The sequence below is a fragment of the Monodelphis domestica genome, chromosome 6 (genome assembly GCF_027887165.1).
Source record: "Monodelphis domestica isolate mMonDom1 chromosome 6, mMonDom1.pri, whole genome shotgun sequence".
Lineage (NCBI taxonomy): Eukaryota > Metazoa > Chordata > Mammalia > Didelphimorphia > Didelphidae > Monodelphis > Monodelphis domestica.
The window spans coordinates 25,338,665-25,362,968 of record NC_077232.1 but is presented as its reverse complement, the minus strand read 5'-3'; the positions used below and the strand labels follow the sequence as shown (position 1 = coordinate 25,362,968).

Here is a 24,304-nt window from a genome sequence, read left to right as displayed (position 1 = left end):
CAGAAGAGTGGTATGGGCTAGGCAATGGGGGTCAAGAGACTTGCCTAGGGTCACACAGGTAGGCAGTGTCTAAGGCCAGATTTGAACCTAGGACCTCCTGTGTCTAGGCCTGGCTCTCAATCTCTGCTCTGTTTTTTTTTTTTTTTTTAAGTTTATAGTCATTTTGGGCATTTCTTTATGATGTCTCTGCCATGGTAGTTGCTCACCCCTTACTTTTTATTAAAAATACAGCTTTCCTTCATGTCAAACATTTTCCCCCTTCTCACTGAGTAACCTTTCTTAAGACTTACCCACTTCCACTACTCAGCAGGGCATAATGATTAAAATTAGGGCCTTGAAAAAAAAATTAGGGCCTTGGAGGCAGAATTCTTACATTTGGATTCTATCTTGAACTATCAAATGGGTCCCAGCTCAGGATTAACCAATTTAATCTCTTTGGGTTTCAATCGAATCAGTAAAATAGGAATGATATCTATATACTTACCTTATATAATTATTTTTTAGTTTAAATCAGAAATTGTTTATAAGACATTTGGTTAACTTAAAGTGCCATTTAAGTACCAGTTATCATTATTATTGCTCTAACAATCAATTTTTTGTTTCTCTTTAAACAGACATAATTTCCAAGGATTCAAGAATCTAACAAAAGAACTCTGAAACCCCCTGAATTTAAGCAATTGTGTTGCCGCTTTTGGATTTAAAGAGACAACTAGGTTTAACCCATAGGTTATTTCTTTTTGCACAGGATCATGTAGCAGAGGCAGGATTTGAATTTAGGTCTTTTTCACTCTATGATTATTAATCTATCTGCTATGCATTACTGTCTTTTATTTCAGTCAAGCTTAAACCCTCCCTTCCCATTTGACTTAAATGACAAACGTTCACTAACGTTAGCTATAATTTCATCTAAAATGTAAAACATGATTATAAGTATTTATTTAAAACAATATCTAAGAATCATATTAGTCTGTTGCAATATGGTCACTGCCAAATGAAGTTGACTTGCTTCTCTCTTCCATATAGTACAGAGAAACTAGACCGTTTAAAGGAATTTACTATCATTATTTACCTCTCAGATGAAAGGGAGATGAATTATAATTCTTACCACCAAAGATGTTGAATCCCTTCATTTATACAGTATAAAATATATCCTAACAGAATGAACAGTTTCATGAAAAAGAATAATGACTGATTCAACTTTGAACTAAAGTAACTGGATCTTTTAGGTAAATTATAGGCAAATTTTCCTTTGAAGAAAAAACAAAGTAAAAACATCAACAATAAGAATATGAACTAATGTGGAAGATGACAAATGATTGTTTAAAATGGAGAATAAGAACAATGTAACTGAATTCATTCTGCTAGGCCTGACCCGAAGTTCAGACCTTCGAAAAATATTCTTTGTTATTTTTTTAATCATCTATATTGTCACAATTATAGGAAACATGCTCATTTTCATAACCATGACTGTCAGCTCAACATTGAGGTCACCCATGTACTTTTTTCTAACCTTTCTGTCCCTCATGGATGCTACCTACTCCTCAGTCATTGCTCCTAAGATGCTTGTGGATTTACTCTATGAGAAGACAACCATCTCCCTGGAAGGCTGTCTGACCCAGCTCTTTGCAGAGCATTTTTTTGGTGGTGTTGGCATCATCCTCCTTGTGGTGATGGCTTATGATCGCTATGTGGCCATCTGTAAACCCCTGCACTACATGACCATCATGAATCCTTGTGTATGCCACCTGCTGGTAGCAGCATCCTGGATGGGGGGCTCCATACATGCCACCATACAACTACTCTTTATGGCCCATCTTCCTTTCTGTGGTCCCAATGTTATTGATCACTTCATGTGTGATTTGTTCCCATTGTTGAAACTGGCCTGTATGGATACCCACGTTCTTGGCTTACTAGTCATTGCCAACAGCGGAATCATGTGCCTGTCAATCTTTCTCATATTAATTGTCTCCTATGTTGTTATTCTCACTTCCCTGAAGGGTGGTAGTTCAGAAGGAAGGAGAAAGGCCCTTTCTACCTGCAGCTCTCATTTCACAGTGGTCGTCTTATTTTTTGTTCCCTGTATATTCTTGTACGTGAGGCCAGTGGCCACTTTCCCTATGGATAAAGCTGTGTCTGTATGTTTTACTATGATCACTCCCATGTTAAACCCCTTGATCTATACGCTTAGGAATACAGAGGTTAAAAATGCCATGAGAAAACTCTGGATCACCAAAGTGACTTTGCTTTTTCAGTAAAATGCACTCAACAACTACATCATTCAAATAAAGAGGGAAGATACAAATGTTTTACTAGTTTGATGAACTCTTTATTGCTTGTGTGAAATCAGCCACATGTGCAGAGTCAGTCTGAGTGATCACATGCTTAAAACTTGTTTAGATTCGTTATTGTCAGCCTGCAGAAAATGGGGCTCCAGAAATACTGTTCAGCATGTGCATTAATTCCATCTCCCTATTATAGATTTAGGAAGGTGCTGAAGTGGCACTAATATCATCTGTTCCTGATTACTTTTATCAGTTAATATACTTTTGCCCTTATCTAGAAGTTGTTTACTCTTTTTTATAAAAGGAAAGAGAAGATTAAAATTAATATAGCCTTCATCCATTTCTTTGCTGTGTTAATAAAATATTTTTACTTTTCTTTTCCTCTGTTTGGCTAACTGATTGGCAGAGACCTGAATTTAATAAAGATGTTTTCAAACAAGTAAACACTTGTTCTCATACTCCTTTCCCTAGTAAAGCTCACAATCCCATCACAGATTCCTGTCCTAGTCTGTTTTCCCATGAATATCATGTAGAGCTTATAACTACCAGGATGTTATCTTTCCTTCTTCTACACAAGTTACTCTGAGAGAGAGAGAGACAGAGAGACAGAGAGACAGAGAGAATATCAAATATTCTGCATATATAGTCCTCCACCACTGGAAAGCAATGAGAGCTATCGTATTATTTCTGTACTTTTCTCTAGGACTAGACATCACTATTTTCAATTACATTTTGGGTCTTCCCATTTATCTTGTCACAGTCATTTCTTGGTTCTGCTTACTTTATTCTGTGTTAGTTTCCATGCTTCTTTGTGATGTATTCAAACTTCCCTGGATTTTTCATATTCATCATTCCTTATATTACAATGATAATACAGCCAGACAGGAAGCTCCTATTTACTAAATGCTTACTATATGCCAAACCCTGTACTAAGTAGTAGAGATACAAAGTGAAAGCACTCAAACTCTACCTTCAATGAATTGATATTCTAATAGGGAAGATAACAAGGAAACAGCCATGCACATATACATTATAGATCATGTAAATTGAGGATAATCTGCAATTATAAGGCTATAGAAGACATGGGGCAAGTCCTCCTGGGAAATTTGGAATTTGAATTGAATCTTGAAGTAAGTCAGTGAAGGCAAAAATGTGGAGTGAATGTTTTCTAGGCTGTAAGGGCATCCAATATGTAATAGGCACTGAGAAGAGGAAAGGAATAGTGTATATACAAATCCAAATAGCTTTCCTACATTTATAACTGTTCCACTTGTTTATTTTTTTCTTGTCTTTATATAGGCACTCCTTTCATTTCTTTTTTTCTCCAAAAATTTCAGTTAGCTGAGTGTCCCCCGAGACCTCAGAAGCATTTTTATTTATTCTTAATTTATGAGTTTCTGTAGAAATCTTCCTCAATAACTCAACATTTATTAATTACCTTCTATGTGTCAGGTATTAGTCTCATCATGTACCATGGCTTTACTGATGTTCTCTCACTAAATGAGGATCTTCTATCCTCTTTTTCAGTTTCCTTTATATGTTGTCTTTCCCTCACCAGAATGTAGACTCCTTGAGAACTATCTTTCATTTTGTTTACATCTGTATTCCTAGTATTTAGCACACTATTTGGCACATAGTAAGCACTTAACAAATGCTCACACACTCTCTCTCTCTCTCTCTCTCTCTCTCTCTCTCTCTCTCATCTAATCTCTTTCTATCCATTTCTTCAATCAATCACTCTCTAATTCATCATCCATTTCTCTAATCAGCTATCTTTTTTTATCCATCTAATCTATCATCTATTAATCTACTTTTATCTGTCATCCATTTATCTGTCCTTCTATAAGTTTAATATGTAATTGTTAGAAGTTTTCTTTGATCACTTACTAGCTGGGTCATCTTTTCAGCTCATAATATTTATTTAAATTGATTAATACTAGTTTACTTAACTTTTCTTCTGTTCCTTTCATATATATGTATATACAAATTATATATCTAATTTTATTTTTATTGTCATTCAAAACATATTTCCATATTGGTAATTGTTATGAGAGCACACCAAGAACCCAAAATAAACTTTTAAAAATACTGATGTGAAAGACCCTTTACTATATTTTCAAATATACCTGATCCTCAATTTAGAATGAGAAAGGGGTAACTGGTGAGTTCTTTTATTCTAGTCCTTAGAGATAGCAATTTTTGCATTCATGATATGAATATGGACCTTTCATGCTATTATTCCAAAGTGTGTGTTTTTTTCTTTCCTATAGCTTATGCAGATTAATAACTAGACTAAGGCAAAGGTAACTTTGCCCCAGGGCTACACAATCTACATAATGATGAACATATTTATTATTTTAACCCACTCTGCCACACCCCAGGAGGAAGTAGGGAGTCTAATATCTAATTAGAACAAGTAATTCTTTAAAGCAAGAAACAACCAGATTTTCAGCTACCTTTACTGACATGAGCACTGTACTCCCAGAAACCCAGGCCAACTATTATCAGGAAAACTCCTTTGCCCTTGCATCCTTGTGACTCTTAACCTAGAAACACCCAATGACCCCACCCAGGGTCCTGACATGTTTACCCTCTTTTGTCTTATAGATTTAAGGTGGACAAAGAAATGAATCTTTATGCCTCCAGGCAGACCCCAGTCAGATGACCACCCCACCCCACCAAATGCCTGAGGGACTAACATTCTGGTCAAGTCCACACCAGGACATAGCATCTAGCCTCTCCATTCATGCTGTCCCCATGGAGAAACAGCCTTTCCTCCCATGCTGTCCCCATAGGAAACAGCCTTTCCTTTCATCCTGTCCTCCCAAGGAACTGCTTCCCATCTTGCTGTTCCACCTTGCTATCCTCCTGGCCACTCTCAACATTACTCTCTAAATTAATAAATCTCTTTTTGTTTTTAAGCTAAGTTTTGGAGTCACTGCATGCTTGTAAAAGGTCTCTTTCCCAAACCCCAAAGGGTATCCCTCCTGCCCATAACATTTACCTTGTGGCTATATCCCACTGGATCTTCTCCCCAGTCCAGCCCAGTCATAATATCCTCTTACCTTCAAGATGCAGGTCATATTTAATTTTCTCAGGAAATTTCTTCAGAACATGTTGGGGTTCTGCCTATAGGGAAGCTGATAGGCTGGTAGTTATCCTGTGGTCTTTGAAAGGGACAGTGTCATTTTTGTCTCCACCTCCCAGAGATAAGCATGGTGCCTGAAGTATACTTGGTACTTATTAAAAGCTTGTCAATTTATTTTTATATTATTTATTGATATTAAATAATTATATACATATATTTATTTACATATTTTTATGAAGAGATGAGATGACTCACTTTAACATGCTTCACAAGTGATGCTCATGTCTTTGCTTGCAGACAGTCAACAAGATGTGGACTTATTACCTACTAAAGTAATCTATTCCATTTTTGGAATATTTCAGGATCCATATGGGTTAAAACTTTATTTTCCTTAAATTTAATTTATAATATTTTTGTAATTTACTTATTTTTTAACATTCTTTTTTAAAAAATTCTGAATTACATGTTTCTTTCCACCATTTCCCTCTTTGCCCACTGAGAAGGCAAGAAATGTGACATCAATTATGCATATGAAATAATGTCAAACATATTTCCATATTAGATCAATGATTATACTAGATTAAATTAATGAACATTAAATATTTTTTCTGTTCTGGTGATTATGCTATGGGCTGGGGAAACAAGCAAAACGAAAACAATTCCTGCCCTAATGGAACCATACCCTATTGTAGGAAGAATATGGATAAGTCATGTTACTCACTTTAGGGATAAAACCAATAGAAGGCAAATAGAGAGTGGGAGGTCTCAGGATCTGGGGGTCAAGGGGATGAGAGAAGGCCCCTAAAAGAAGGGAGGACATGAGTTGAACCTTGAAGGAAACCATGGACACAAAGGGCAGAAGAAAGAGGAAGAGCTCACTTGTATTGCCTCTCTGAATCTGCAGTTGAATGAAAATCATGTCACAAAACTTCAGTCAAATTAGAAATGAGAGCAAATTTTACTTCTGCTAAACCATATGTAGGGCCATGTACCATGAGAGCTAGCTTCATTTCATCTCTCTTTCCCATCAGGTGTCACTCTGGCCATTGTTCAATGATGAATTTTCAGTGAAAAGTGAAAATTTTAGAAACTTTATACATCTTCACAAACTTTGACTCTCTCTGTTCTCTTTAAGGAATATGTAGCTACTGAAGTTCAGATTGAACCTGAGGTGAGCTTTTAACAACACGTTAACAATAATTTTTTTAAAATTTGAAAACAAAAGTAATCTTCTACCAGAAAGACAATCCTTTCTATTTCTTCTGAAAAAGGCAGCCAAGTATAGAGAAAACAATACTATATTTGAATTGAGAAGATGTGAATTCGAACCAAATCTTTTTTATATGCAATAAGTTCCTTACCTTCTTCTCTGCCTCAGTTATATCAAATACAATATACAATACAAAATAATGTCTTAATGTTATGTCTAACCACAAAATTATATCGTTTGTTCCAATTTACCTGGTATATGATGTATTATTTTCTTTAGATAGTATCACATCTTTGAAAAATCTATAGAAAACTTCCTATCATTCCTTAATGAATAATTTAGGATAGCTTGAACTATTCTTACCTATAAGATTATCTGAAGACTTTTCCAGGTGGTTTCATCCAAAAAAGATGGAAAACTCACCTGAGTGAAGAGCCTGAGAGGAGGTGACATTTCCCTTAGGTATTAGATATATAAATTGAAAGTTTTTAAGTTCAAGGAAATATGAAAGGGATTTTATTGTTTTTCTTTATGACCTCAATTGGAGTTTTCTTGGCAAAGATACTGGAAAGGTTTTCCATTTGTTTCTTCAATTCATTTTATATATGAGGAAACTGAGGCCAACAGGGTTAAATGATTTATCCAGGGTCAAAATCGTTGAAATTGCCCATTGTCAAATTTGAACTTAGGTCTCCCTAACTCCAACCCTGGCTCTTTATCCATTGTGCCACCTAGCTATGCCATCAGAATGCAAAAGGCTGAGTTGGATGGTGAGAATCCATCTCCATGTCTATTCTATAGTGGGTTACAGCCCAACATTGCACTAACAATAATTTGACTGCAGTAAGGAGTACTATTTTAAGGAATAGGGAAATGAAAGAAAGAGCACTCACTATTCATAGAAGCAACTATCTTTTACTGAGTTCATGTTCGTCCCAAAATTCAACACTAAGAATAAGATCCAAAGCTTTGCAAACATTCACCTTTTGATGGGTCCTCCTTGATGCATGAATTAGACATTTGGTGGGAAATAGATTGCATTTTCTTCATTTATTTGTCTGCACAAACAAAGGAATAGCCAGAGTAGGATTTAGGAGTGGGATGTAAAACACACCAACATGTGACATTCCTAAAATCTGTGTGGTTTTCTGGGACTGATCTGTATCCAAGACAATATAGTGGCAGATGGTCATGTATTATGTAATGTTACATCCTTTTATTAAATATAAAAAAATAGCATCAATGACTTTCTGGTTCTATGAATGCCAATATGGTAAAGCTCTATGATTGGAATTAAGTGAAATGTATCATCAGAAGATGATCAGGGTCACTGTTATGGGAGGAACACAGGACAATTCTAATTTAGTGATGTGTCAGTGGATTGGGATCATGTATTTTCTGGGAATGATCAAGGTTTTAGCATGTCCTCAGCCATTCATTCAGAGCATCTGAAAATGTAACTGCCAGAATGACTTTGGCAGCTTGCCCAGCTAGGCTTTCCTGGAAAATAGTATTACCAGTTTAGTGTCTTATAGTACCACCTAGTGGTTAAATCAAATATGGCAATAACAACACAACTATACAAATTCATATTCCACTTATATTTGTAGATTGCAAATACTTTTTCACAACACCCCTTCAAGATTAAATCACTAAACCTTACAAGGATATGCAATTCTCTCAGAGTAAGATGATAGACTTACAGTTATAGCATTCCCAATTTGCTTTTTAAAGTTATTCTGAATGGCACGAAGGAGGAGGAGTGTACCATTATTTTGCCAAAGGAAAGAATACATTGATACATAGGATAGTTATTAAGAGAAAAAAACTAGGACCAATGTTTAAAGTTAATGAGGGACTATCCTTCAGGATCCATAGGGGTTAAGACTTTTCTTAATTTTTAAATTTATTTTTGGAATATTTTTATGATTTATAATTATTTTTCAATTTTTTTTAACTGAGAAGGCAAGGAATGTGATATCAATTATACATATGAAATAATGTCAAACATATATCCATATTAGATATGCTCCAAAAAAGCAAGAAAAATTAAGAAAGTAAAAAACAATTATGGTCAAATTGCACTTAGACTCCTTCAGTTCTTTCTCTGGAGGTAAATAGCATTTTCATCAAACATCCTTTTAAATTGTTTTGGATTGTTACATGCATCAAAATAGCTAATTCATTCACAAATAATTGACTTAACATTATTGTTATTAATGTTAACAATGCTCTCCCAGTTCTGTCCATTTCACGTTACATTATTTAGTTCATATTACTTTAAGAATAGTTTCTGAAACCATTCTCCTCATTTCCTTTTTGAAAAGATATTTAACTTTATTAGTTACATGTAATTATTTTCCATGTAAGTTTTTTGAAGTTATATGATCCAAACTGTGTATCTTCTTTCCTTCCCTTTTCCCAAAGATGGCCAGCTTTTGATCTGACTTATACATGCATTATCATAGAAAATATGTTTCCATTTTGTTCATTATCATATGAGAATAATCATATAAAATAAAAACCCAAATAAACTAAAATGAAAAATAGTATACTTTAAGATGCATTCTGATTTCAACAATTCTTTCTTTGGAGGTGGATAGTATTCTTTGTCATAAGCCTTTGTGGGTTTAAAAAAATATTGTGGCCAGGGAACTTCATTTCCCAGCATTCTTTACTTTTCCTCCCATCCCCTTGTCTTGTGTCCCTGTGTTGCACCCTGGCTTGGGTTTGTTTATACATTTTGATGAAACCCATGTTGTGGGATATTTGGGCTTTTGTTTAGGGGTATATGGGGTGTTCAGGGAGGAGTAATATCTTTGGTATGGAGGGCTTGTCATGCCCTCCTAGGGCAACTCTCCAGCCTCTGACCCTCACCTGACACCCAGCTCTCACTTGTGGCTCCTAGTAGCTGCTAGCATGCGGCAGTGGCCACACCCCAGGCAACGGCTTCTACAGACTGGCTAAACCTTGTGAGTGTGGCCATCTGGTCATCGTGGACCCCTGGTGAACTAGGGCTTTGCTCACCCCGCATGTGAAGACTGCTTTGGCTGAACAGATGGAAGAAACCAATAAGAAGGTTCAACAGCTAAGATGGCGACACAGCAAGGCACTGTGGAGTGCTTAGGGCATGTTGGAGCACAAAAGACAACACGGCCATCTAATGCAGCTGAGGAAGTCTCCAGATGTAATGACTTTTCGTGCCACTGGACCCAGGCTTCCAAGGCCGAGAAAGTGGGACTGTCTCTGTGCATCGACTTTTCCACTTAAATCTTCATGCACAAGTGTCTTTGTGCACAAAAACACACAAAGACATTAGTCATCCTTCGTTACCGAGAGACTACTACTACTTAGGCTAGAGCATGGCAGATGTGGATCTCTGGCTCCTTGCTCTGCTGACTCAAGTGAAGGAACCCCTTTTCTCTCACTTTGTTGCTATTAAATCCTATTAATTTAAATTCTCAGAACATTCATTCATTTTTAGTCTCACAGCTTTCAGAATGATCCTGGATAATTTCATTGCTGAGAGTAGCTAGTTCTTTCACAGCTGATCATTTTGAACTATTGCTGCTATTGCGTATGATGTTCTGGTTCTGCTTATTTTACTATACATCAATGCACTTAGCTCATTCCAGCTCATTCTGAAATCATCTTGGTTATCATTTCTTACTGAACCATTGTATCCCATTATAATCATGTATCAAAGTTTGTTCAAACATCCCCCAATTAATGTTCATCCCTTCATTTTCCAATTTTTTCCATCATGAAAAGCATTTGTATATATACATATACATATACTATTATGAGGATTTAAATTTAGGTTTTTGCTAAATATGAGAATTATAAAGTAATATTTTGCTTAATGACTTAAAAATATCACAGTTTAAGTCAAAATGACTTTTAGCAGCTTTATTTACAAAGAGGTGGTGGAAAGAGTGAAAGTGGAAAAATATAGATAAAGAGACAGAAAATACGTTGCCTAGTTACCAATACCCTAAATTTAATGGCTCCAGACCACAAATGCAAATCTGAAAGCAAATCTCACCACAATCGAAAGTCCTAATTCTGAAGCCAAAATCTGAAGATCCAGGAGATGCTGAAGGATCCACTGAGAATCTTCAGTGCACATGAGGCTAAGACTGCCAAGAATATCACCAGAACTCATGCTAAAGGAAGTGTCCCATAAAAGCACCAACAGGCAGAGAGGGTCTCCTCACCAAAGAACCAAAGAAGGAATAGCTCCACTCACATTTGGTCTTTGAGAGTTGGGGCATGTATTTTGTCCCTTTCTACTGTAAAACTATTTTAAATTGCAAAGTTTAATTCCATTTGAGAAGAATTTTAGGTTAAGAAACATGCTGCCTCTCCGAATCCAGAAACTGAACTGTTTGGAGAAGACACCATGAAGATGCCTCCAGACCACAAGCTGCCCAAGAAGATCAAGAATGAACTTTGGGTGTGGTTGATTGAATATTTATTTGTATGTATACTTTCATACCAAAGAGGACTGCCCCCTAACTGGCTTTTTGTCAATGTGTCTAGCAATTATTGGTTTTGTTCTTTTTTCCTCTTATCTTCAAGTTATTGTAATCTTTAAATTGGTTATGTTTTCATGATCCTTTTGGGGAAAATCTTTCCCAACAAAGATCAAATGGGAAAATGTAAAAATGGAGATTTGAACCCCATACATCAATTACCAGAAGTCCTTGGTAGTTCCCAGAATTCCCTAAAATCTCACCTGAGTTCTCATCTGGGCCAAGAACACAATTTATATTCAAACTGACTTGCTGCCTACTTAGGGGTCTCTCTGCTTCTGCTTCTAAGCACAGGAGTCTCTCTACCAGGGAGGCAAAATGTACTGAGTAGGTTGCACATGCTTTTCTTATTTTGTATTTCTTAATTTCTTAATTCTAATAATCTTTAATAAACCTCTATAAAATATAATACTTTTACTAAAGAAACTCGAGTCTCTCTACCAGGCAGGCAAAATGTAGTGAGTAGGTTGCTGAAGAAGAGAGACCCCAAAATAGGCGGAGAGTCAGTTTAAATACAAATTGTGTTCTCGGCCCAGGTGAGCACTCAGGTGAGATTTTAGGGAATTCTGGGAACTACCAAGGACTTCTGGTAATTGATGTATGGGGTTCAAATCTCCATTTTTACAATTCTTAGCATGTAGAACAGTTTCTAATACATAGTTTGTGATTAATAAGGTCTTGTTAAATTTAATTGATCATCAAGAGGAGTTTTGGATTAATTAGAGATTGAACCCCTGAGAGCCATTCAAATTTTAAGATTTTGTGATGGTGAAATTGTCACTTTATTATTGCAGAAACATTTTTTAAATGTAACTCAGTCCAACTCAGAGATTTGCAAATATTCATTATTTTAATGGTGAATTTGTCTGAAGGGTTTAAATAATTAGGAATGAGATATTTTCTCTTTCCAGATCTTATTAGCTGAGATGTCATGCCAGATTTGGATCTATAAAGCACAAAAAATCCTAGCTATTAGATATTTATTTTGAAGTTATGCAAGTCAATGTGAATATTAGATGATGTCTTTGCTTAACAGTTGAGCAGTGAAACCACTAATTACCAATAGAATCAGTTGTTTTTTTCCCTCCATAAACAATTTATTTCATGAGAAGGAAGGAAAAAAAATCACAGATATCTGAATTATAATTGTTCAGATGTTATGATCTTAACATTTGTAAGACCTAAGACAAGGAATTGCTTATTGGCTCTTGGGGGGGGGGGGTGAGGGAAGAAAGATAATGAATCATAGAAACATGGGAAATATTTAAAAATTTAAATTTAAAAAATAAAATAAACTATTAAAATGAAAAAAATATGATATCATCTATTTTAGTTTATCCACCTAGTGACTGTGCCATGACAAATTCTACAGAAAAAACAATTTATATCATAGTATGTGGGTATGCATAGACTGTACCATATTGCCAAATATTAAATGCACAAGAAGTTGTGTAGAATATCGTTAAAGATGCAAGTGTTTAACAAAGTGGGTGGAAATGTCATTTAAGGATACATCTCCATAAGTGAGGGCATGTTATCAAGTTCACCCAAAATCCATTAAAACTGCTTTTATATTTCTGGCAAAAATGTGTCTATGTTTAAGCTTTATATAAATATATGACAAAAAAAGGAAAGGAATAGCAACACACGTAGAGATATCATCAGCAATAAAAACCTACATAATATAGGTGTTGACAACCTTGTTTTATGAAACCCCAAATTTACCCTTATTCTATTAGAACTTGCCTTCAAGAAACACCCTGACTGACCCTATTCCTGAACAAACAGTAGGCCATGGCCATCAAGTACCCACTGAGCACCCTGGAGAGGAGGAGTAACTGTAGTCAAATCTGAAGTATCCTTTTTGCCTCCTTTTTGCCAGTTGTTTCTCTTTGGTTAAGTTATTCTTATATCTTTAAGATATAAGTAGAACTCCATTTTCTTTAATTTGATGGAAAATCCCATTGTTTCCAGAATCTCCAGGCTGGATAGCTATGTGTGGTGTGTTTATGTGCATATGTATGACTCTGAGTGGTAGTCATAAGCACATTGCCTCTCTTGTCCACATTAAAGACTTGGTCTTTTGTAATTTTTTTTTTTGGTGGTTCTGTTTTCTCAGGTTGATACCCTTATAAGATTTTTTTTTTAGTACACTTAATATATACTGTCTCATTGGATAATCCCAAGGACTCTGCTATGACTGTTCTCTAAATTTATAGCTGAGGAAACTGAGTCTTTCTTTTTCTTTCTTCCTTCCTTCCTTTCTTTCTTTCTTTCTTTCTTTCTTTCTTTCTTTCTTTCTTTCTTTCTTTCTTTCTTTCTTTCTTTCTTTCTTTCTTTCTTTCTTTCTTTCTTTCTTTCTTTCTTTCTTTCTCTCTTTCTTTCTTTCTTTCTTTCTTTCCTTCTTTCTTTCTTTCTTTCTTTCTTTCTTTCTCTCTTTCTTTCTTTCTCTCTTTCTTTCTTTCTTTCTTTCTTCTTTTTCATATATGGGTATTTTTCTGTACTATATATATATGTGTGTATACTTATAAAGTATGCATATTTATCATGTATATGATTATATAATTAAATATCAATGTATATACATATGTGTGTATATATGTATGATTGAGTTAGAGGAGCAGACTGGAGTTTTACAATTTCTCTATTTACAATTCATGTTATTTTCAAAGAATGTTTAGTTCTGGATATACCTATATTATATCTATGTTTATCTGTAGCTCTCAATACAATTATTGATATAAATATATTAATATTGATCCATCTATAACTATTCAGGCTCATCACAGTACACCTAATAGATATTTAATGTTTCATTATTGAATATTACATGCTATACTTAAAAACTGTTTCAACTTTGAATTACCTTTCTAAGCTTTCTCATTTTGGGGAAGACCCCAGTTTCCTAATGGTTTCTCAGGCTTGCACCTTTTAAGTTATCTGTAATTATTCACTTTAGTGTTTCTTTCCATGCCCAGGAAGCATTAAACCTTCTTAATTGTATCTCTATAACTTCCTTTGTAATTTCCTCTGTAAATGCCCCCTTTCTCCATTCACTTAGACTCAATACTACTTCAGATCCGCATCCTCTCTTATCTGAAAAAAATAAAGAAAAATAAAAGAAAATTTCTCTCTCTGGTACCAGTTTGAATTTCTCCAAATAATCTTCTCTAATCTGCAAAAATAAAATTTCCTGAATCACTGTTACTATGCTATCACATCTTTACTGAAATATTTTGGTTGGTTTCCCATTGCCTCTTATAAAACTGCAAATGCCTTAGTTTGGCTATTATTCATTCAAGTTGACTCTACTTCATACACTCTACATTACAGCCAAGCTAGTCTAACTGTGCTTGTCTGAAGACAGCATTCCATCACCTGACTTCATAAATTTATGTGGGAATTTCCTCTTTCCTCCTCTCTGCACATTATCATCTTCTACTTCCTCCAAGATTAGTTCTGCTGTCCCTTCCTACAAAAAAGTTTTCTCTGATTCCAACCTCTTCTAATTTTCCCTTGTCAAATTAACTTGTATTGATGCATCATTTAAGGCTTAATGCATTGTATTCCTTTTTATGTGTCCTAAAGTATAGTGGTCATATTTCCCTTTTCTTTTCCTGTAGCCAATAATAATCACTATGCTTTGCACATAGTAGATGCTTTTTTATGATTCTAATCGAATGAAATAAATCTATTATTTCTCTACACATCAGTTCCCTCAATATAATGCAATATATTTGAGTACACGGATTTCACAGGGAGAGTGGTTTGTTATAAAAAACAAAAACAGGAGTAGTAGGTGTTGCTGTGGATAACATTCTGGGCCTAGAGTAAGAAGATACATCTTCCTGAGCTCAAAACTGGTCTCAGCCACTTATTAAATGGACAATTTTTTAAAACCCTTACCTTCCATCTTGGAGTCAATACAATACTACGTATTGGCTCCAAGGCAGAATAGTGGTAAGGACTAGGCAATGGGGGTTAAGTGACTTGCCCAGGGTCACACAGCTGGGAAGTGTCTGAGGCCAGATTTGAACCTAGAATCTTCCGTCTCTAGGCTTTGGACAAATTTCTTAAAACTGCTTGCCTCAATTTCTGTATATGTAAAATCAGAGGGGGAAGGAATTAACAAACCACTACAGTATCTCTGCCAAGAAAACTACAAATGGGACCATGAAGGGTTGTTGCAACTGATAACAACTAGAAAAAAAAAAAAACTTCCGCTGCTAGCATAATATCTTGTATATTGTATGTGGTTAATAAATCTGCAGTAAGATTAAACTTTAAAATTTGCCTTTTTCAACTTCATTGCAAGAAATGTGAAGACACAATGTTAGTGTAAATCAAATCTTAAGAAAAAAAGAAGGAATCCATGAGCCTTTTAAATGTTGTCAGAGAGGTATGAATGGCTTCTTTCTGAGTGTCGTTGAGGAATAAGTCCAGGCTTTTCCTATGCTCTGCAATCTTAATTCTCTAGGCTGACAATGGCTGAAGAGAATAGGCAAAAGAGTCAGAAAGTATATTCTAATCTTGCCTCCAATGTTTACTATTTCTGGACTAAAATGAAAAATCACTTAATTTCCCTGTTCCTTCAATATTAAAGTTAGAAGGCTAGATTGGGACACGGGCTCACGTGCTTTCTACCTCTTATTCTACGATCCTGCATGGAGAAATTTAACAGAGATACATTTCATTTGTAAGCTTATTATCAAACAATATGAACATATACAAAGCAATAGAAAACACTTTTAGTTTCAGATTGATAGAAATTTTAAGACTGGGATTTAATACACATGTATATAAATAAACACATGTACACAGATATATATCTATATCTATCTATCTATCTATCTATATAGATATATATCTATATATATATCTATATATAGATATATATAGCTATATATATCTATATCTATAGATATAGATATATATGTATATATATATAGTGTTTCTATCACGATTCTATAATTTGGGAGGAAGAAATCTAAATATGAACTAGGAAGTGCTGAAAAGAGTTCCCCATCTCATCTCGGGCCTAATGTAGACCAACTTATTCCTATACAGAAAACTAAAGAAAAACACAGAAAGGTTTAGATCCAATTCAAATTATAAAGAACATATTTATTCAAAAGAGATATAAAAATTTCTTAAACAAGTCTTTCAAAGTTAAATTCACGGTCTTGACAAATCATCCTGATTGGAATTTATGTCTTTTTTTCCCTCTCAAACCCTAGGAGCTCTTGAGAAATTATTCTATAGGTCCACAAGCTCTAAGGGGATCTATGCAAAACATTAAATGAGGAAACCTGATTGTTTTCCCCAGGAGACCCTATGGAGGCCTCACTAGAGGGGGAAATAGGGACATTTCTTAGCCATAAGGATGAGACATTGAGAAAAGATTCTTAAATGCTACTCAGCCACAAAACAGGTCTATCTTCGTAAAACTAAGAAGAAATTGTCTTCATAACCAATAAGGAATGAAATTTAAAAATATGTCTTCTTGGCTTTAATTGAGGTGTAAGGGTAACCCTTATACTTAAAGCTGAACAAGTTTATCTTCTTTATAGTTCACTTCTCAAATTACTTTTATAAGCAGAGCACAGAGAATGATCAATGTTCTCTGAAAAACATTGGACCTTCTATCATTTTTCAATTACAGAGGATTGTGGATTCATATTTGAACTGCCTAGAGATAACCCCAGGGTTTTTTCTAACGGTGTATAATCTTCAGCAGGTCTTATCAAAATGCAAAGTGTTAAAGCACTGGCCCAGAGATGACTGGTGCATCGATTATCGAAGGACCAAACTAACTAAATTATGAGAGGTGCATGTCCAGAAGAGTGGCCACCAATTTGATCTGACTTTTTACTGCAACAGTTCACAGAGTCTCTCTTCAAAAGTTTGCAACATAGGGGAAGGTGCATGTTGCAATGAAGTCACAGATTTGTGAGGTAAGTATTGAATTCTGATTGTCCTTGGAGCCTAGCCCATGACAATTTTTTTATTGGTTATTCATGATCCAGGAAGAGTTTAGGGATAAATTGCAGAGGTTCTGAGGAGAATGATTTAATAATGCTGGGGTCCAACAAAACATTCCTGTTTAAATTTAATTAAATTTTATCACATTTTTCAGATATACAATTATATTATTCAATCACTTGTGAAAATGATGACTTAATGGCAAAAGTGTATCTCTTGGCCATTCTCTAGTGGTGTACAGAGGGAAAGTGACACATTGGACAGAGCATTGGATTTGGAGTGAGAAGGTCTTGCTTCTGGTATTTTTACTATGCGTCTAGAGATAAATCCTTAAGCTTCACTGAGTTTCAGGAGCTTCATCTATAAAACAAGGATTATGGCCCTTCTCTCACAGGCTTATTGTGATTCTTTAATTAGATAATGTATGACTTTACTTTTTCAAACTTAAAGCTTCACATGAAATCAGTTATAATGTTATGAAATAATTTATTAAATGTGAGAGAATGAATGATCATAATGATAATCTTTTGTGTACTGATATTATTATGCCCATGCAAAGAAAGCAAAAAAAAGTCACCCATAATATAAGTGGATGATGCTGCAGGAAAATAAGGAGAGAAAATTATGAAGTGGATGACTATGAGACAGTCACAATAGAAGTGAAAAGAGTGTGCCATTCTGTGCTCCACATTTCATTACATGTCCCTCAATGATAGGAGCTGTGAGCCTTATGGTCTTTAGTGCCATACTTGTGAAGTTTATATTAACATTTAGTGTGTGTGTAAATCTTGTTTCTTCTATTTCCTTCAAAAGGAAGTCAAGACAAAAAAGTCTTGATGGAAATATATTAAAAAAAGAACAACACTCCATGATGATCCAGGAATGCAACTAAATTAGCAACAATGAGCAAGCAATTATGACAATTTTTTTTTCCACTGGAATTGTTTAAAATGAGTTTGAGCTAGGGAGATTTGGATAAAGGACAGTGAGACTTCTGAGAAAAATAGAAACGAATCAACAGAGAATTTATCACTTGCAGTAAGAGGGAGCTGTAAAAAAATGAGACATGTTGGAAAAGAGACAGAGACAGAGACAGAGGCAGAAAGACAGAGACACACAGATAGAAATGTAGTAGAAGAAGAAAGCAGACATTTATAGAAATGAACAAGTAAAAAAGTTATCTTAAACAGAGAACAGTATTATATATCTCTGATAAATTTTGGCAAGACAGTGTGAGGGACTGGCCTCAGATTTGCCTGGACTTAAAGACACAGATAGAAGTAGACCACTTGAAAATTATTACCTTCTCAAAACTGAACTTGGATTCAGGATGATGCAATTTCATCTGTCCAATCTGATTTTAATTATTGTAGTTTACCTAGAGAGTCATGAATTGATAGATTTAACTGATATCAAAAAGAATTTTTATCTTACTAATTTTACTGTTAAGGAAACTGAGGTACTTAAAAGGTAAGTGATTTGCTTGAAGTCATATGGTAATAAATCATGGGGGAAAATTATTTCAAATCCAGTCCCTTCACATGCATTGTTCTTTTCACAGTAATATTTTATTTTATTGTCATTTATAATAATTTTGTTGATTTTAACATTATATTACTAAATTCTGTAATTGAATTTTTAATTTTTATCTTGTATTTTAATATTGAAATTCACACATTTTATCTCAATTTATCTTCACAAAGACTTTAAAAAATATGTAGCACATATTTAAGTAATAAAGCTAGACAAATGACCGGATGATATCTGTCCAGTTTTACATTAGAAACCTATTGTCCTAGTAGCAGAATTTTGTTTTAATTCAAAGAAAAGGAAATGGAGAAAGTAACACATAGACACATATAGAATGAGTGATACAGAGACAGAAAGATGAAGACAGATAAACAAAAAAATAGAAACAGAAAACCCTAAGGTGATGGTGGTAAAGACAAGGACTAAAAAGCCATTCAGCAGTTGTACTTTTTTAGCATAGGGATATAAATTAAGGTTCTTTTTAAGACTGTGATGATATGAAATTTGCCTGGGAAACTATGTGGTTTAAAGGTTTCCTGATGAAATATTGATTTGGTATTACTGGATTCTAGAAAAGGACGGGATTATCAAGGGAGATAGAAATATAGGAGAGGTACCTTGTTAGAGGAGTTTGTAAGATACTTATAATTTGTGGCTTTTTAAAATTAGAAGTCAATCAAAAATCAGAAGCCCAGGGTGCCAAAACACTATGGAGGTTTTTTGTTTTATTTTTTTTAATCATGGAAGTTACTTCATCTACATAAACTCCAATTTCATGTGTCAAATGATAGCTAAAATGATTTGGACATTTCACCTGTGCTAAAATTGTATGGATTATTCAACTATCAGGAATTAGAATTATGAATAAAGTTAATCCTGGACTTTGCCAGGAACAGTGGCTAATTTAAGCTCTTCCTCTATATCAGGTCATTAAAGCTATTTTTCTTATTTAAAAAAGTTGTGCCTTATATTACTGGGTATACTCACAAATGTAGTGGTTAATGAGAAATTAAGAGAAAGTGTTTGATTTAATGGAAATAAAACCATATTCAGTATCAAGAAAGAACTGGGTTGAAAGTGTCTCTGACACTTCTTAGCTCTGTTTTGATTGGAAGGTCACAGAAACTCTTTTATTACTTCCTAATATAAAAGGGAAAAATACATTTATTATCTTATTATTTATTGAAGATCATATGACATATAAATCTGTAACTGCTATGTAAAATAATAGCAATAATAATGATAATATTTATTATTTTTAAAGGGATGGAACATCAATGTTTGTAAAACATTATAAGTTATCTCATTGGAAATTCACAAAAGAACCAATAAATTAGACACCAGAGTTAATAATGTTATGATCATTTCATATTTGAGGAAACAAGCTGAGAAGCTATATTTTGTTCAATGTGCTTAGCATTTGATAAATAGATATATGCTGAAGTTCTACAGAAAGAAATACATATATATATCTATATCTATATCTATATAATAGTTATTTTTGAAAAAACATCCCCTAAAATCTTTACAAATTATTTTTTTAATTCTGTAATCCCAATACATGGTACATATAAAAATCTGATCAATAATATATAATTAATAAACTATGTGAGATATTCAGGTAAGGATTTAAGGAGTAGTAGCTAGCATTTATAGAGTTTGAATAGCAATTTACATATGTTCTTTCATTTTAATTTTACAACTAATCCAATTATATGAACAAAGAAATAAGAAGAGATTAAAAGGCTTGTTGAGAGTTATGTATGTTCTTAGTGTGTGAAAGTGGATTTGAACTTTGTTTTACATGATGAAAAGTGCAATACTCTCTCCATATCTCTACTTAGCTTCCTGCTTTGCATGAACATGATATACAAATATGTATATCGATCTATATTTCTATTTCTCTTTTAATGTTTCCTGTCTATGTCCCTATGTCTTTATTTATTCACATATACAGATATATATGTATATATGCACACATGCATGTACATGTATACATTTATGTTTATATTGTATATATGTGCATGTAAATAAATGTATGTCTATATGTGTATGTATATACACTAGTGTAAACATAGAAATATATTGGATGATTTGGAAATATTTAGAAAATTCAATTAGCTCTCCTTTATTCTGATCTGGTTATAAATAATATAAATCTGAATTTGATGAATGAATTCCATGATTCAAAAAGGCCAGCCCTTTCTTCTCATCAGGGCAAACTACTTGCTACATTGTGAAAGAAGTAATATATTGCTTATATAAGAAAAAAATCATCAAGGAAATGAAGTGAAAAATGATTTGCTTCAATTTGCATTCATATTCCAACAGTTTGTTTAAATATCTGTGTTTAATGTTTAATAAAAGCTTTGGGTGCCACCTCTCCTTTCATTCTTTTAATATTCTATCTAATATACATGATGCTCCATCTATATGTGTTTGTATAAAATATGGCAATAACAGTGAAAATCACATAGCCACATATTTTCATTGATTCCCCTATGTTTTTCTTAGTGAATAACAACAGAAACATGCATCTGTTTGCCAGAGAAGTTATAGAAAACATTTTTATGATCTTTTGATCATGAATGTTTCAAATGTCAGGTCTGTTGGATAATTAGAAAAATTCTCTCTCTCTCTCTCTCTCTCCCAAGGTACTCTATGATCACCAAGACACTCAATCCACCTAACCATGGAAAATCAAAGCCATGTGACAGAGTTCATCCTCTTGGGACTTTCTCAGAATTCAGATATGCAGACAATAATATTTGTAATATTTCTGTTTTTCTATCTCACAACTCTGGGAGGAAATTTATTTATTGTTGTGACCATCATCTGTACGCCTTCTCTTCTGAACTCACCTATGTACTTCTTCCTATCCTTTCTTTCCTTTCTGGATGCCTGCTTCTCATCTGTCATTACTCCAAAAGTGATAGTAGATGCACTCTATGAGCGGAAAACAATCTCCTTTAGAGGATGTATGATGCAACTCTTTGCAGAGCACTTCCTTGCAGGTGTTGAGGTGATCATCCTCTCAGCCATGGCCTATGACCGCTACGTGGCCATCTGCAAGCCTTTGCATTATGTGACCATCATGAATCAACGCCTGTGTTTGCTTCTAGTGGGAGTGGCCTGGGCAGGAGGCTTTCTTCATTCCACTATCCAAGTATCCTTCATTATCCCATTACCCTTTTGTGGTCCCAATGTGATTGATCACTTTATGTGTGACTTGTATCCTTTGCTGAAATTGGCTTGCACTGACACTCATGCCCATGGTTTTATGGTTGTGGCCAACAGTGGGCTCTTCTGTATTATAATTTTTTCTCTTTTGCTTGTCTCTTATGGAGTCATCCTGCATTCCCTGAGGACATATGGCACAGAGGCCAGACGCAAAGCCCTCTCCACTTGTGGCTCCCACATCACAGTGGTTGTCATGTTCTTTGCCCCGTGCATATTTGTGTATGCACGACCTCCTTCTACGTTCTCTTTTGACAAAAATGTAGCAATATTTTATACCATACTGACTCCCATGTTAAATCCTTTGATATATACTTTTAGAAACACTGAAGTAAAAAATGCTATGAGGAGGATGTGGAGTAGAACATCAGTTTCTGTTGAAAAATAAAAAAAGCTCTAAGTCAACAATATTTGTTTCATGTAGGAAAGAGAATCAGAGGGGATTTTCCCAGTAATCTAAAAGATGACATTCCATATATAACACAAATTAATACAAGGGTTATTCCAAATGGAATGGGCTAGCTGGGGATTTAATCCTTACTAAAAAAACAACAACAAAACTAAACAGTTAAATAATATGGGAATGTTTCCTTGCAAAATGATAGCAGAGAAAGACTTCTACCCCAAATCTCTGCCTCTGCTCATTGTTCACTTAGGAGGGGGAAAAGCCAAAGGCTGTATTTTAGATGTAAAATTCTGGAAGACTACTTACATCAGAAAGTCACTGAAGTGTCTTGAGATAATGAATAAAAGGACAGAAGTAGACGAGATTAATTCAAAAGAAGGAACATATGAATAGGTTGTCTTCTGTTTGCCTCAAATAAATTGAGAATTTAGATGATGAATCTTTTTTTTTTACCCTTAATAAGAATGTTTATGTAAAGGAGACTAAGTAGAAATAGCAAATGGAAAGTTTGTCCTTTGAGATTCAGAATGCTTTAAAAGGTAAGAAATATATGAAAAAAGACTCCATAATCCTGCTACATCCTTATCAGCCTTCATCATTTCATCAGTTATTTCTTCCCTCTATTATTTAATTACCAAACAAAAGCTTAGTTAGAAAATGAATTCTTAATCTTCCAAATGATTCGATGATAACAAACTATATAAATGGGCTGTTAGTTAAGGATTAAATGATACCTAACTTCCTAAGTTGGCAGTTAGGTAAAGGAGTGAATAAAGGCTTGGGCCTGGAGTCAGGAAGACCTGAGTTGAAAACTGGCCTCAGAAATTTAGTTGCGGTATGGCCCTGGACAAATTACCTAATCCTGTTTGTCTGTTTCCTTATCTGTAAAATAAGTTGGGTTATGGACTTCTCCATTAGTGGCAATGCAGTGATCCTGAACAACTTGGAGAGATTTATGAAAAAGAACAATATCCACATTCAGAGGAAAAACTGTGGGAGTAGAAACACAGAAGAAAAACAACTGCTTGATCACATGGGTCGATGGGGCTATGATTGGGGATGGAGACTCTAAGTGATCACCCCAGAGCAAACATCAATGATATGGAAATGGATTCTGATCAAGGACACATGTAAAACCCAGTGGAATTTCCAATCAACTGCCAGAAGCAGTGGGGGAAGGGGAGGGAGTTAAAGAATATGATTCTTGTAACTAAGGAATAATGTTCTAAATTGACTAATAAAATTTAAATAAAATAAAATAAGTTGGGGAAGTAAATGACAAACCACTAGAGCATCTTTGTCAAGAAAATTCCAAATGAAGTCATGAAAAATCAGGCATGACTGAAACAAGTGAATAATAGACCTTCATGCCTCATTGGATTAAATCTCTGATCCTAAGAGGACTTAAATATATAATAGTTTATCTGCTGTCATTGACCTTTGATGACTCTTGGTCAACAACAAAGATGTTCTGGGGGGAATGAGTAAAGCTATACTGTTTTCAAATAGAAAAAAGTGATCTAAGTTGAGACCAGTATGCTTGATGTTAGTTGCTAAGGAGAAAAAAACATAAAGATCTTATTAAAAACATGCCGTAAGGACATATAAAAAGGCACTCATGATCAGTATCACACCAAAATATTATAAGTTAAACAAAAATTGTACAAATGGATACATATTACCAATACATAATGTTTTCATATATATGTGCTATTCTCCCTCTGTGTGTGTGTGTATGTACACAGACACACACATATGTTCTGATGACAGTCTGCGAGGAATTCTCCACTGGTGTATCTCACAGGTCTCTGGTTAGTAAAAATTATAATTAATAGTTTTATCAGAGTATTTTTATATTTGGTCATTTTTCGGTCACAGCTGACTCTCTGTGACCCTTTTTGAAGTTTTCTTGGCAAAGATACTAAAGTCTTTTCCCTTTTTCTTCTCCACATCATTATACAAATGAGGAACTGAGGAAAGTAGGGTTAAATGACTTCTCCAGGTTCATACAGCTAGCAGATGTTTAAGGTCATA

The 24,304-nt window shown here is 34.5% G+C and overlaps 2 protein-coding genes across 2 annotated transcripts; both read left to right on the top strand.

Annotated features, from left to right (window-relative positions):
* The first annotated feature begins 1,325 nt into the window (after positions 1–1,325).
* Positions 1,326–2,255, top strand: LOC100617578 (olfactory receptor 4C6-like). The gene has a single exon (XM_016422852.2). The coding sequence runs from the start codon at positions 1,326–1,328 to the stop codon at positions 2,253–2,255; it is 930 nt and encodes a 309-aa protein (XP_016278338.2).
* A 19,058-nt stretch (positions 2,256–21,313) lies between these two features.
* LOC100019687 (olfactory receptor 4C15-like) lies at positions 21,314–22,252 on the top strand. The gene has a single exon (XM_001372421.4). It carries the CDS (start codon positions 21,320–21,322, stop codon positions 22,250–22,252), a length of 933 nt encoding a protein of 310 aa, XP_001372458.2. The 5' UTR covers positions 21,314–21,319.
* The last annotated feature ends 2,052 nt before the right edge of the window (positions 22,253–24,304 follow it).

Bases quoted from the DNA above. Each gene is read 5' to 3' on its own strand.
- LOC100617578 (XM_016422852.2), top strand. From the start codon at position 1,326: ATGGAGAATAAGAACAATGTAACTGAATTCATTCTGCTAGGCCTGACC.
- LOC100019687 (XM_001372421.4), top strand. From the start codon at position 21,320: ATGGAAAATCAAAGCCATGTGACAGAGTTCATCCTCTTGGGACTTTCT.